At 33.5% G+C, this 15600-nt stretch overlaps 2 protein-coding genes across 2 annotated transcripts; both read right to left on the reverse strand.

Moving 5' to 3' along the window:
* Window positions 1-3361: 3361 nt before the first annotated feature.
* On the reverse strand, window positions 3362-6408 carry LOC140887317 (inactive beta-amylase 9-like). The gene is made up of 3 exons (XM_073294524.1): window positions 5948-6408; window positions 4485-4967; window positions 3362-4378 (listed from the first exon to the last, which is right to left on the reverse strand). Exons 1-3 carry the CDS (start codon window positions 6209-6211, stop codon window positions 3503-3505), a joined length of 1623 nt encoding a protein of 540 aa, XP_073150625.1. The 5' UTR covers window positions 6212-6408; the 3' UTR covers window positions 3362-3502.
* A 2912-nt stretch (window positions 6409-9320) lies between these two features.
* Window positions 9321-13517, reverse strand: LOC140887176 (probable serine/threonine-protein kinase At1g54610). Its single transcript, XM_073294289.1, has 7 exons — window positions 12369-13517; window positions 12012-12296; window positions 11544-11861; window positions 10586-10813; window positions 10368-10468; window positions 10110-10227; window positions 9321-9792 (listed from the first exon to the last, which is right to left on the reverse strand). Exons 1-7 carry the CDS (start codon window positions 12777-12779, stop codon window positions 9487-9489), a joined length of 1767 nt encoding a protein of 588 aa, XP_073150390.1. The 5' UTR covers window positions 12780-13517; the 3' UTR covers window positions 9321-9486.
* Window positions 13518-15600: the final 2083 nt, after the last annotated feature.

Consider the following 15600-nt stretch of genomic DNA (forward strand, 5'->3'; position numbering starts at 1 on the left):
GAAGTCCTAGGTGCCCGCCTTTTAGAACAATGATATATATAAAGTATAAACAATATGTTCCCAAAAAAAAAAATATAATTACTTTGTTTATACTTTATATACATCAATGTTCTAAAAGACGAAAACAAAGTATAACAATATAATATTATGCTTAACAAATAATACGTTCAAACAATATTGTTTGATGTGAAAGATGAGTTGATTTTTTTTATATCATCTTATGTTTGATTCAAATTTTACAATAAAAAGTAACATAATGTTTTAAATTTATCTTTCCACATTTAATCATCTCAACCTACGAGCTAAGAGTGCTGGAGATTAAATTTTTTTTTTTTTTTTTTTGGGTTAGAGTGTGGGTATTTTAAGCTTATTATTGATCGCTTTGAGGTATCTTAATTCCGAGTTGAGCTCATAATTATTCACAAACTAAACAAAAAACCTATATTGAATGGGACAATCTTTTTTCTTGCAATTTCACATTGTCTTTTTCAAACTTTCAGTATTTGATGGGCGGAAACTTAAATAAAAAATTTTAATGGATAAAATATAATTTTTTTATTTTTTATATTATATATAAAAAATTTATAGGTAATGCTGTAAAAGTATGTCATTTTCAACATATATTAGGAAATATGAAAAATATTTATGGATCTTTGAAGTTTGAATAACTAAATTTGACTAATAAAAGTAATAAAGAAATTAAATTTTCAATTTTTATACATAATTATCAGTGTTGACTAATACAATTAATCAAGAGATTATTAAATAAGCACGGGACGGTCACCGTCCGCCATAGAACTGAGTAAACTTCAAATATCATTGTTGGACCAAAATAAATTGTTGATATTTTATTAATTGACTAATTACTAGATAATTAATAGTCGCCTCTACGACTTCTACTCTCTAATTTTTATTTTAAAAAAAAGTCTACTTTATTGGCAGAAGTTTTAATTTTTTTTTTCTTTTTTAATTTGATAACAATTCCCACGTTTTCGTATAAATGAAAAGTATTTTGTAATGGACAACACAAAAAAATTATCCGATGTTTTCATATTTTCATTGTCGAGCATATCTCTTGTGAAAAAGTCTCACAAATATATATCCCATAAGATTTTTCAAATTGATCCATATTTATAATATGAGATAAAAAAATATTTTTTATGAGTCATGTATCGGAGATCCGTTTCACAAAATTGACTTATGATATGAGACAATCTTTTATAATTGTCCCACATTGAATAATAAAACTAACAAAAAATGAGTTATAAACTCTTGAGGTAACCACACCCAATACGAAGTCTTTTGGGATGGACACCTCATAGATTTATAACCTAACATCGGTGCTCTCGTTGAAAGTTCGCGTAGCGGAAGATGGACGGTCTAGGAAAGAACTACCATCGGATCAGTCGCGGACGTCGGCTTCTCAAGAAGTTGGCAATGTTACAAATTATAATTGTCTCATATTGAATAATAAAACTAACAAAGAGTGAGTCCCTTGAGATTAACAATCACGAGTCCACGACTTGATTTCGGTAAATGTGGTAGCATGTATAAAAATATGTTATGATAGATATATCATCGAGTTATATTTTCGACTAATACAAATACTCCTATAGTATCAATTTATGAGTTAATTTTGTGAGAATATCTCATCAATATAACCCATAAAAAATTAAAATATTACTTTTCACTTTAAGCATTTTCTCTATCACGAATAAAACATTAGCATTTCCGTAAAAGCTTGATTTCGGTAATTATTCATGGCAATAATTCCGAAAAGCCAAAATTGGCTTTTGCATCGATTGATTTCTAAATTGTTGAACATTTCGGGTCAATATATAGTCAGTACTGGCATATCATAGATTAATAGCATACGTTATACGCGTGTTTTCTAGAAAAATGAGAGAATGAAATATTTTTTAAAAATGTTAAAATGAAATATATTAATTTTTAAGTTGAAATGATATGTTAAAAAATTAAATGCAAAAAAAATATGTGGTATATATAATTGGATGTTTATAGGTTGTTTTAGGGAATTTTTTTAAAAAAAAAAACTTTCAAGACTATACCAAAATTACTAAATTAGGTAGTAAAAGATATTTAATTTAATAAATAATATATATATATATATATATATATATATATATTAAAAATGTTATGATATGATTGTTAAATATAGATTCTCATCGAGAGATTTTTTTTCTTTCAATTATCTAATTTAGATTGAGTTTAGATAAAAAGATTTGACATCCATGGATTTAAATATAATTTTATTATTTAGATAACGTATTTTTTAGATAACTTACAATTGAAATCCAAATCTATGATGAGATTTATTATTGAGCTAATCCAAACGGATTTGAAATCCTTATAATATTAGAATCATACAGAATTCATTGTGATTAATATGAATAGTGTGTGAATAGGTAGATGGATTATTTGAGTTTTCACGGTTAAAGTGATTTAGCAATCAAAATGGATTTCAAATGCCTCAATCCAAATGTAATTTATTGTAGCTTAGATTAATAGTGTATGTTGGTGGGGCAAAGGCCCTGTTACTTATTTTTTATTAATTCGATTTCATATTATATTTTCTAAATAAACCTTATAATTTTTAATTTTTTTGACAAGTTAGTTATTTCGGATACCATCTGAATTCTGAAATATATAACTTAGCTTGGTTAGATTGATTCTATCAATTGAATTACAAATATCAGTTAATATCGGAAATAACCGAATTGATAATTATTTTTTTAACAAAATTAGAAATTCTATTTATAAAATATAATCTAAAACTGATTTTAATATTAATTAGATTGCCTGGTAAAAAAATAATTTCTATGATTAATTGGTTGTTTTCTTCGTAAAAATAACAAAAAATCAAATCAAATAAACGAAAAAAATAAGAAAATATGGGAGTAAATAATAATATTATTTTGATTTCTCATATCAAATATTACATTGTAGAAACCCATTAGTTTATGTGTATGCATCATTAATTTTGGGATGTTATTTTGTTTTGATAGATTTCTGGAAATTTAAAAAATATAGGTATCGTTTGACTCGTGGATCGGAAAATAAAAAATTCATAATATGAAAAAGATAAATCAATATATTTAGATAAAATAATGATGCACGACACTGATAATTTGTAGAAATTGAACCAAACATCAGATTAAACAAGGATAAGTAATCAATAAATGTCTTATCATTCGCACCAAACAGTGTTTATAATATTTTACTGTCAAATATCCCAAAGGAACAGTGATTTAGAACATGTTCCACAAAAAAACTGGTGCATCTCACTTTGGAAAACCAACATTACAGTTTTTTTGATAATTAGATTAGATACACACACCAGTATAAAACTGCTGAGCTTAAACTTCTGCTTACTTGTGCCAAATAATCTGCTACACTGATGGAATGTTAATTATACATGCCATATAGATTTGAAACGCAGACGACGTATTTACTTACATGAATAGATGATAATTATTCAAAGTTAAGCAACTTGCATCTTGAGATCCATACCATGGAGGGACTTGACAGTTTCGTCTCCTTCCGCCGGTAAGTCGTCTAAGCTCTGAATCGGTTGCTTTAGGCACCGCATGAATTGAGTGAACAAAGGGAAATGCTGAGGAGAAAAGAAATAAGCTCCCATTCTTTGATATGTGAACAAGTCCGTTGTTACATTTTCGTCTAACAGAACCTTCTTGATCTGTTCAAAACCTGAGGAATCACCCAAAGCTGATAAGTTTTGGCCAGATATTTTGACTCCATGATCTCTGCAAGAAGATGTTATTTGCTTGAGCAACATTTCTGGGCTCGAGAGAGACGCAGCTGACTGGTGGTCGTCTGATAGGTCAATTCCAGGGAGTATCATTTTGCATGAATTTCTTGAGAAGATTTCAGCAAAGGCATTGTAACCACCTCTGTTATCGGTGTTGTAGAATCCGGCTGCTAGCTCAGAAGGGTGGGATCGGGATCTATACCACGAATGGGTTAGAGGAACTTTACCAGAAATTGTAATAGGCACGTCATTGAAGGTTGATGCAGCGAGCGACAAGATTCGATCTCCATGAGATACCAAAAGGTTTGAGTACCAACAGAGAAAAAAATTGCCATACAGGCTCTCCCAAGATCCACCATTCTCCGCGAAGAAGCCAATAGAAATTGGATTATGGTCGTTGTAGCTGGGGGAATCATGGGGACCCCCAAGCCCCCATAGAGGGTTTCCATGTGTTTCGGCATGCTGCTTAAGATTGTTAAGCATAAATTTGTCGTAACACTGGAATTCTCCAGCTCCATTGCTATTGACTGAATGGTGGTGAGATGGGTATCGAAGCTCGCCTTCAGGTCCAAGACCAATTGATATGCCCTATAACACAAACACATTGATGAGAACAAAAACCAGCATTTCTTGTTACAAGCTAGACAAAAAAATGGTCTTTTGCTGCTACTCTATCAATATAAATGATCCTTACCGTGATTGTAGTACCCAAGAAAGCTGAGAATGTAGATTTGAAATTATCGCAAAATGCTTTATATACTTCAACTGGGGTATTTCCATCTAAAACAGGAAGATCATCCACAGCTAATGACAGACAATTTTTGTATTGCCGGCCTGACCGATCTGTGAAATAGATACCCGGTTCAGATTCACCGACTCGAGAAACCCATTCTGGAAGTTGGATTTCGTGTTCTTCTGATGAATGGAAACAGAGAGACACGTGGAGTTTAAGACCCAATTCTTGAACCATTTCCACAACAGTGAGGTAGCTTGTCCATTGATACTTTCCCATGGCTTCCTTTTCAGCTATCCCCCAGTACACTGGGAGTTCCACACCATCTATGCCCAATAATTTCAAAGCTTTCAGCCCAGTCGCGATTGCTCGTGCATGGTTTATCGTATTGCAGTTAGAGACAGTATCAAGTGGCAGTCCGACGTACAATTTCAGGCCATCAACCTGCAAGGATCGGCAAGAAATTACTTATTCAGACTTTCTACAATCATCGAACAATAAGATAATGCAGGATATAAGCATGATGGTTGTTATCAAGTCAAAAACAAATGGGAAAGAATCACCTTAAATAAATGTCTATAGAATCAATGCGGTTATAACAATGTCACTTGTGTTTTGAGTCCATTTCATGTTTTTTGCAAATATTTGATCAATGTTGCATCCCTTGATGCTTCAACCAATTTTTTGTCGCGTCTCTGCTTGATATTCGCACTTTACAACTCTCTTCTCTATATCTTTACTTCTATACCATACTAAACTAGAATGCGTTCGTGTCTCTTTTGGTATATCCTTCTCAATTTTAAAACATATCCCTCCTTGCAATAATCTTTTAGTTATCATGTCATCAACATTTAGAATAGTAGTTTCTTCGAACAAAGATACAAAATATTCTAAATTCTATAATTTAAACTTTAAAGTCATTTAACATTGATGTGTCCCACATACCACATATGTACAAAGTGTATGGATGCCAATATTTGCAGAAGACTTGCTTTGATTTAGGGTATAAATGTTGTCAAACAGAGCATATTCAAGATTTTGATTTTACAACTATATCTATAAACATTTTTTTTTGAAAAAAAAAAAAGAAAAGAAAAGAAAAGAAAGAAATGGAAGTTAATAGCAAAAACAGCCACGGTTCTTATTTAAAGCCTAAAGGAATCAAAACATGCTGCTAAAAATTCAAAATCAGGCATCAGAAATATACTGATTACAAAGAAATCAAATCCGTTTCCTCAGAAAAATGAATATTCCACCACAGTCTACACGAGTTGAACCATACAAAAGGATAAATAACCAAAAAAGGAACACATCAAAATAGAAACAAATATTCAGTCTAAAAAAACATAAGCAACACCCAGAATGTTATATATTAACATAATGGAACAAAATATTAAATATATGGATGATATGAGTAAGCTTACAGGAACTGTTCTTGAAATATTTGAAGCTTTCTCTGGAATAACCGAAACTCCATTTTCAGAAGTGCCAGAGGCTCTGAGAGTGAAACCAAAGGCAGATTTTGAAGGCCAAACCAAGCTACGACCAAAATTACACCCCTTTGAGTAATTATGATTGTTCCTCAAATTACACACCCCAGCATTCAAATTCTTGCTAAAACTAAACAATCCAACATCATTATTTCTTCCAAGATTCACCTGCAAGCTTCCCACCACCGAAACCTCCATATTTAGGAATCAAGTTTGCTAATAAGCAAAAAGATTGAATCTTTTTAGCTACTGTGCTCAAGAAAATGGACGAAGACTTGTACAGAGTGTTGGATTTCTTTAGGTTAATGGGTTTTGATTCAAGTGGAAGAAGAGAAAATAGGGTTCAGGGATTTGTGTGAAATTTGTGGGGATGAAATGCTCAGATATATATTGAACTGAAGTGGACAATGGACATCGTAGTGGATAAGGAGGAAAAGTGGATTTTATATTTAAAAAATATTAATATTTTATTAAAAAGTGAGTGGAGAAAGTCTTTTTAAGACACGTGGCAATTTGTGGTGAGACAAAACCTATCAACACCTAGACGATAATTTTTTTTACTTATAATAATAATAAAATAATGATAATAATAATAATAATGTAATATATCTTGCATTTATAGATTTTTACATGCAATAAATATTTAATTTTTCCATTAGGTCTATCATCAGGCTTTTAACTTTTTCCCCCGTTTTTTAGGTGTGATAAATTGGGAAGACTACATTTTCAATCATAAAATTTGCATGTTTATCATATTTGATTTGATGTTGATATCTATAAATTCACGATCTTAATCGAATAACATATATATATATATATATATATATATATATTCAATTTTAATCATTTTTTATCAAAATATTGACGTGACATTTGATACATTAACAATATTTATATCATTATTTTTTAGCATCACGTCAATACCCAAAAAAAAATGACAAATATCGAAAAAATTGGAAATAAATGAACTAACATAATGTAAATCTACCATCTCTTTCATTATAATTTAGTAGAAATAATAAAAATAATAATAATTATTATATAATATGCGTATAAAGAAAATTTGGCAAAAATTTTGTTTCCTAGTGAAAAATAAAAACCTTTGAACTTGGATCACAAGATATTTTGTGGATAACAGAAATTTTGGTGATGTGTAAAGAGAAAGAACCATTTTGAGATTGGACCATTTTATGCCAAACAATTTCACAGCCATCACAATATTATTATTAAAAAAAATTCCCATTTTAGTTAAATAATTGTGAGAATGAGTTGGTGACACGTGGCAGAAGCCAAGATGCCATATGAGTAGCTGCTGACTCATTTGCGGTGTTTCCGCATAATTAGCCAATCATTGAGCAGATTCTTTGACCATATGATTCATTTCCACCATGGAAAATGTTGTTATTGAAAGTTTGAACATTATGTCACAAAAACCATCCAAATTTCTTTTTTCTAAGTTGCAAGATGTGGATGAGGTTTTGCTTGTCTCATTTGTTGATTCTGCGTCGACAAGATCAATATAGGATTTGCGATTTGGATATGGATATACTTAAGTAGTGTTTGAGATAGCTTCTAAGAAGCACTTGTCGACTTTTCCTTCATAAAATTTCAAAAAATTTCAAAATTTTGTGAAGGAAAAACTGAAAAGGGCTTCCTAAAAGTTGTTCCAAACACTACCTTATTATTTATTGTTACAATTGTAAATCTACTTATCTTGAAATAGTTTTACGGATATTATTATCCATACATCTTTTTCTGATATGTTGTGAATATTTAAAAAAACTACTAGGTATAGAAACATCTCGGTTATATGTTTGACAAAAGTTTTTTGGTTGATTCGAAACGTGATTATAAATAATTGATTTTTATTTTTTGACGTTGATGTGATAGAAGCATACTAGTCAATCAAATTTTAGTTGAATTTTTAAATGACAACTCGAGCTATCGTATTTGTTAATATGCGGTTGATTTTAATTTAAAATCGGGTTCACATTGTAATATAATAGACAATGTTAGAAGGATCATGAGATTCAACGTTCATGCATCATCTTCAGTTTGATTTAAGTTTTACAATAATGAAAGTTCGTAGTCTCATCTCTGAGGAGCTGAGCGGTGCATGTGTATCTATACTAATACTGGTGAAATTCTAGTAAAAATTCAAACTTAAGAATTGTTCATGAAACGAGTAAATTTATCTTTCATTTTTATTGTTAATCACGAAGGATTTATTACGACCGAATCACTAGTGATTCATGTAAGAGGCCGATAGACTACGTCCATTTGTGCTCCACAAGCTGCATCTTGTGGGTGTGGCTACTTTGTAGAAACACCCAAGGAATGGATAAATACTCAAAATGCCATTGTGTATCAATCATAAACCACAAATGCTCATAAAATAATATTGATTCCGAATAGGTTTCTTGTGAGACGGAGATCGGTCAACCCTGTCAATATCTACAATAAAAAATAATATTTTGGCATAAAAAATAATACTTTTCATCGATGACCCGAATAAGATATTCATCTCACAAAAAATAAACCGTAAGAACGTCTCATAAAAGTTTTTGTAATAGATTTCACGGCGAATAGATTTGTGGTTAGGAAGTGGCTTTCATGCATTCACTGGCTAATATATATTTGTTTGGTGAACAAAAAAAGTGGCCTTTTAGATGCTGTCCTTTGCAAATAAATATTAGGAATGAGTTGTGTTATATATTGGTTTTGCTTTTGGCTTACTCCTAAAGATGCTCCATTGCCTAATATTCTGTGAAGGTGGTGTTAACGCCATAAATTTGACTGGGTAGAAGAAAACATGAAGGATTTGTTCGCAGCTGAACTCACTCTGGTAAGTATGAATTTGGTAGTCCAGTGAGTTGCAACACACTGACCCTACCGTCGAAGTGTTGACGCTTCCAACTGAGTCCTCGGCCTAATGCTCGACCACTAATCAGTTCACTCCATAGGTAGTCGCGAACAAAGGTCCAATTGTTCTACGAGTAGGTCTCACGTCTCCGGTGAGACGATCTCACAAATTCATATCCGTGAGACGAGTCGACTTGTTCCATATCTGGAGTGAAAAGTAATATTTTTAATGTAAAAAGTAATATTTCTTCATGGATCCGGTCGGATAGGAGACTGAGTGCAAGGTTCATACCGACACAAAGAAACATGAAAAAAAAAAAATCCAGGCAAAAAAGATGCTTTCAAATAGAATCATTCTGATGCAAATTGCATATAAAACTAGAAACTTCGTCAATAATAGGATGACAAAATTAAAAGCTTTAACAATGCATAAAAAAGTTCATCAGGATCCAAAAAATTAATAGCAACAAGAAAAAGCAGTAACATTTTTCAAAAAATAGAGAAAAAAATTTACCTCGTGTCGGTTTCCGACTCAGATATAACACACAAAACTGCAGTAACTGCATTTTCATGTGTTCATCTGATGATATAAGTATGTAAATAACTCTATATTACATGGTGTCTTTCTCGTTATTTCGCATATAATTCTTATCCTTTCGATAATCCTTCTTTGATGGATTCAACTTTCTTCTTGGAGCACCAACCCCAGCTGGATCGGCCAATGGACCGGACCATGTCTGAATTGGATCTTTCGAGTAGGAGAAGTTCATGGAACTGAAGGGTACATCAGGAGGATCAAAGGTTGGATCGACATGATTTGACGATCCTGAAGGAAAACCAAGCCCTCCATCTTGGTGGGGAGGAGGGAATTTTTCGCTTTTGCTCTTTGCGTTTGCATGAGTGATGAGTCGTCGTCTCTGTTTCATTGGGTTCAAATAAATTGTCACAAATACACAATTTACGAGTTTGACTCCATATATATCTTCCACTTTCATTTTCTTGAAAAGATGCATCTTCAAATTCGATTTCATGACAGTGGCATAGTTACAAACCGGTTCATATATATCAGTAGCGAAAGCACACAACAAATAATAACCAAACCACAGCTCTGTGGCCGAAGATTTTTGAATTTTTTGAAATATAGGGTGAAGGGCAAAAAAGGAAAAAACTTGTTTATAAGAGATGCACAAGTGAGGATGAAATTATGCATATCTAACGAGAGTGAATGCCGTACATCAATATTGGTTTGAAGCTCGGCATTGGCTTCAGGAGCAGCCATTGGCCGCATCCCTCGTTCACGAACACGAGCTTTCTTCCCACCATCGGCATGAGCTTTACCGGCAGCTCTTAACCTATGACCACATAACTCAAGTCAGATACTTAAACATAACTGATCTCAAAATTGCTCATCCGCATTACAGTAAGAAAGTATATATGTTGGCGTATAAATGCACAATCTTTCTTCAATCAGAAATAAAAATGTTATCTGAACCTTCGAGATTCTTCGTCACGACGCTTAGCATCCATTTCCTTACTCGGTGGATACTTTGGAAGGCTAGAAGGATCACATGCATAAGGCTTGGTTAAGAAGAACTGTAAAAAGACAAAAGGACCGCCCGTAATAAGTTTGATTTATATTCTAAAGGTTAGTTTCTTGATTTATCAAAAACCATGTGACAAAAGAATGACAGCAGGAGGAAGAGAGCTCACTTCACTCTCGAGTGCAGCTGTAGCAGTTTGACGTTCACTTGGATCGATTGAAAGTAACGTGTCGATTAAAGGCAATGAACATTGGGGGAAATCCTTAAAAGTCTCCTTAATGCATCTTTTATACGATTGTTGGGGTTTAAATATGGTTGCATGAGGAAGCCTTGACTTCTTCCAGTATTCTTCGGACGGAGAGCCGCATAACTTGAAAATCCTGTGCAGTTGTTCCACCTGAGCAACATGTACGTATTCAGTAATGGATACAAAGCCGGTGGTTGTATAACACACAAACCGACGAATGTACTTTGAAACATTTTCTAACGTCTTACAGACTAAAAAACAGCTAACAAAACTTCATGCTAAGCTATTGCAGTAATATCGTAGATGCACGGGACTGGGATTGTGGAGCAGCTAGACTCAAGCCCATTGAACCAAGTAATCAATTATTTATTTTAACACAACTATCACTAAATATTTTTCCGACACGGTATGCCTGAAGCTAACAAATTGTGATTAGATTTCTCTACTGACCATTACACATGCACATTATAATCTAACAGAAATTGCATGTCTTTACCAATGATTTTATTGAAAAAGAAGCCGTGTGATAATCCCAGACACATACTTAAAAACACATTGTTTATTCATATAAGTTCAAGGTTCTAAAAATTGCAACGCGTGATGAAATGTTACAATCAAGCTTCAAGTTCTACAAGTTTAAACGGGTTTAGTACAAGACTAATAGTAAAAAAGCAGTTTTTTTACTACAATTTTGATTATATCAAGTCAATCAATAGATTAAATAGCACATAAAAAATTAAAGAAAAAATGCATAAACTTTCAAATTCTGAAACACTAAGTCTCATATTTACAAATGATAACATAATATGCTCATAAGTAGTATGCTAGAGAACAAATAAATGGTTAAAAAGGAAGTACATTTAACTGCTACAGAATGTACCTCTGTGCGCCCGGTCATGATGGGCTTCCCAGCAAATAGCTCAGCCAAAATGCACCCGGCACTCCACAAGTCCACCCCTACACCATACTCCGTGGCACCAAGAAGAAGCTCTGGTGGCCTATACCAAAGAGTAACCACACGACTTGTCATTGGCTGCCTGTTATTAGGGTCAAAAGTTGAAGCCAATCCAAAATCAGCAATCTTGAGAACTCCTCCATCATCAATAAGGAGATTTGAACCCTTGATATCTCGGTGCAACACGTGCCGGTTGTGGCAGTGCTCAAGTCCAGACAATAACTGATGCATATAGCATTTCACCTACAATAATCAAGATAAAAAAATAAATAAAATAAAAAACTTACATGATTAACTCCAAAAGCACACTAAAATCTAAGCAATAAAAGCACAGAAAAGACTGCAGAGAAAAAAACATGGTATAAACCAAGAACGATGAAAATTGAATCCAACCTGAGGCTCTGTAAACTTGATCCCAGGTCTGGAAGCAAGGCCAGCCAAATCATGCTCCATGTAATCGAAAACCAAGTATAAACTACATGACATTCTTGATGTCACCAATCCATGCAACTTCAAGACGTTCGGATGATCCAGCCGTCGCAAAATCAAAATCTCCCTAGCCATAAACCTCACACTCTCAGGCTCCAGATTGTCAAATCTAACCTTCTTCAATGCCACGATCTTCCCTGATATGGCATCTCTAGCTTTATACACATTACTATAAGTACCTTGCCCAATCTAAACACAACAACAAAAAACATTAGAACATAACAAACTAGCATACTCAGATGTAGTAGCATCACTTTTTACCTTATCTATTTTTTCAAACGAATCTGCACGTCGAGGAGTCCATCCGTTGATCGCCTCTCCTGCCACAGCAGATAGCCAAGATGGCCATCCAGCAGCCACTTGCTCACCATGGATGTGCTTAGGGGGATTACTTAATCTAGGATTTGGCCTAGACCTCCTCCTCTCACCTTTTTGCCGCCGTCTGCTTCCCTCCTTCCGCTCTTCTTCCTTTGTATCCTCGCCATTCTGAACTTCGCCGCCGCCGCCGCCTTCTTCCTCAGATTTACTTACTGGGTCAACTACTACTTTCTCTTTCCTCCCAGAAGGCACAGACAGATCTTTTTCTCCTCCCTTACCTCTCCCCTTTCCAGCCACAACCTCGCCACTGGGCGGCCCAGAAGATGAAATCTCTCTCCCAAAAACACAACCCATATCTCGAGAACCCTAAAACTCATTTGTCACCTCATCACACTCCTGTACCTCATCCAGAACCCATTAACAGAAACCAATCAATCAAACTCTCAAGCACACACGAAGATTCAAACCTCCAAATCAGATCAATCCCATACTCTTCACTCAATCCACCAGAGGGCCACAAGATTATTCGAATTTGAGCAACTAAACCAAATGGGTAGAAATCAATCAACAAAATAAACACTTAGAAGTGTACATAACAAGCAATTAAACATAGCAATAATCTTGCAGGCTGCAGCACACAGGAAAAATCGTAGCTTTTCCCCCCAAAAAAGCAGAGTGGCAATAATAATACAGCTAAAGCCCGCGATTTATGGAAGTCGAGTACAATAAGCTAACTATCCAATATACCTCCAAAAAGCAAAAACAATAGTATACAGAACAAAAACATTAGCGTTTGACGATTTATTTGCCCGATAGCTGTGCTTTTTTCTTCTTTTTTTTTTTCCAAGTGGGAATGGAAAAAGATCAGACAGTGAATTAAAGCTCGCAAAGTTGAATTCCCACTTTCCAGTTCGGTCAAATATGGGGAAAATATTGTAATAAATGTCAAAAATCGAGTGGAAAAACGATCAAGATTCAAGCTATCAGATCTGTGTTTTTCAAGTGTATATCAGTATATGTGATTGGTCAGTAATTATGCTCAAGAATTAAATATTTTGAGTAAAATATTACAGTAAAAACTGAAGGGATCATGAAGAGCGTGCTGAAGTTCAAGTCAAAAAGAGTTTCCTTTTTATTTGTATTTTTATGCGATTTTTCTGATTAATTTGGATTATTATTTTATCATAATTTATTTGGGGGTAGTTGTTCCTATGTTTTGACTTAGTATATGATAAAATATTAGGGGTAACATAGAGTTTTACATTAATTAATACTCTACTTTACTAAAATAGTAAGATATATATAGACAGGAGAAAAGGAATGAATAAGTTATATATAATTTCTAAAACATGTTTGTCTACAAATTACAATATTGCATAACATTGGAAGAAAAAAAATTTGAATATATGTAACCTACTTGTTTGTTGAACTAAATTCACATAAAAATAAGATAAAATTACATTTTTGGTTTTTTATTTTTTTATTTTTATATTTGACTCTTTGTAATTTTGTCATTTTGATCAAATATTTATATTGTCAGATTTCAATTTTAGTTTTGTTTCTTCTGAATTTTATCAATTTTTTTTCATCGAAAATACTGATATGACATTGGTTTATTACATGTTTTTATTGATATCACGTCAGCACCATATAAAAATAGAACTAAAATTTTCGAAAATAAAAAAAAAATAGTGTATTCAGACTGTAGTTTGACAACATAAACGATGAACTTGTTATGATATTGCCTTCTAAACATAAGTTTACAATATATATGGTGTCACAAACTCGAGAAACCATCCTTTTAATTATTAGAACATTGGTGCGGGTGGGCGAAAGACGTGTGGCAATATGTTGTTTTTCAAACACTGTATAAAAAAGTAAAGTTCGATATATGATTTGGTTTGTAAGGACTAAGGTGCATTAATATATCGCATGAACGATTTTTCGTAATAATATTTACAAGTTTTGCTTTAAAAAAAAAAAGGTGCGGGTTCTATCATCATTAAAAAAAATCAACAAATTTACCTTAAAAGTTGACACATACATATATAATTTTGATATGATGCTCACTCGTCGTGCCCATCCATCGTGTCCATCATTGAGGTGACACTCACCTATTGAATTTGATGAATTTTACATCCAATAAGTAAGTATCACCTCAATTGTGGGCATCGTGGGTGGACAACATATCAAAACTCTATAAACATATATACATACAGTTTTGATCTCACGCACCTTGGTGTGCAGGATTTTCATGAGCGATCACTAAAACCCACTCATTGTTTCATTATTTTTTAATGGTCGCTCACAAAAATCATGCACACTAAAATGCGTAGTATCAAAACTATATATCATATAATGTGCAGGATTTTCGTGAGCAGCCACTAAAACCCACCAGGGGTTTAGTGTTTCATTTTTTTTTAGGAAATCAATAAAAACCAATATATACATATACTGGTGGGTTTTAGTGATCCGTGATCGTTCACGAAAATCACGCGCTCAAGGTGCATAGTATCAAAACTATATATATATATGTGTAATATGTGTGTGTGTGTAACAGTGTAAGTATTGTTAGAAGAGTGTATTCCGAATTCTGAAACCTTGTTTAAACAGCAGCAGCAATAACAGCGACAATAATGAACACAGTCGAGGCGAGAGAAACTCTCTATCCGCAAGACGAAATTGCCCGTTCCAAGTGCTAAACGTTAGCGACAATCGTCTCTAAGATACAACGACTTTCGATCGTGATATAGCAGCACAGCAAATATCACGAACTTCAACGAACGAAAATATGCTTTTAATTTTCTTTGAGAAAGTGAGGGAGAGATTTTGAGAATCAGAAATCTGAAATGTATGTTATCAGATGTTTCTGTATGTTTTCTGTGTTATAACCACCATATATATAGTCTTATACACGAAACAACACGTTTGAAGGCGTAAGGATGCAACCCATGACAGAAAAATACCAGAAACAGTCGTGACTGTTCATTCTGCAGAAGGTGCGCTCGGGCGGTAATTTTCTACCGCGCGAGCGCCCAAATAATTTACCGCTCGGGCATACTCAATAAAATAATAAAATATTATTTTAAATAAATTTTATTCAAAAAGAATAATCGGATCAGAAGACCATACCACATCACACCACGCCCCGCCGAGCCGGCCGGCCGCGCGCGCG

This window comes from Henckelia pumila, chromosome 1 (genome assembly GCF_033568475.1).
Source record: "Henckelia pumila isolate YLH828 chromosome 1, ASM3356847v2, whole genome shotgun sequence".
Classification (NCBI taxonomy): Eukaryota; Viridiplantae; Streptophyta; class Magnoliopsida; order Lamiales; family Gesneriaceae; genus Henckelia; species Henckelia pumila.

Excerpts from the sequence above, each read along its gene's own strand:
- LOC140887317 (XM_073294524.1), bottom strand. The coding sequence starts at position 6,211 with ATGGAGGTTTCGGTGGTGGGAAGCTTGCAGGTGAATCTTGGAAGAAAT. Across the intron at positions 4,968-5,947 it reads ATATTTCAAGAACAGTTCCT|GTTGATGGCCTGAAATTGTA; the intron begins GTAAGCTTACTC and ends CGATCCTTGCAG. Across the intron at positions 4,379-4,484 it reads TCTTGGGTACTACAATCACG|GGCATATCAATTGGTCTTGG; the intron begins GTAAGGATCATT and ends TTTGTGTTATAG.
- LOC140887176 (XM_073294289.1), bottom strand. The coding sequence starts at position 12,779 with ATGGGTTGTGTTTTTGGGAGAGAGATTTCATCTTCTGGGCCGCCCAGT. Across the intron at positions 12,297-12,368 it reads CGTTTGAAAAAATAGATAAG|ATTGGGCAAGGTACTTATAG; the intron begins GTAAAAAGTGAT and ends TGTTGTGTTTAG. Across the intron at positions 10,469-10,585 it reads CAGCTGCACTCGAGAGTGAA|TTCTTCTTAACCAAGCCTTA; the intron begins GTGAGCTCTCTT and ends GTCTTTTTACAG.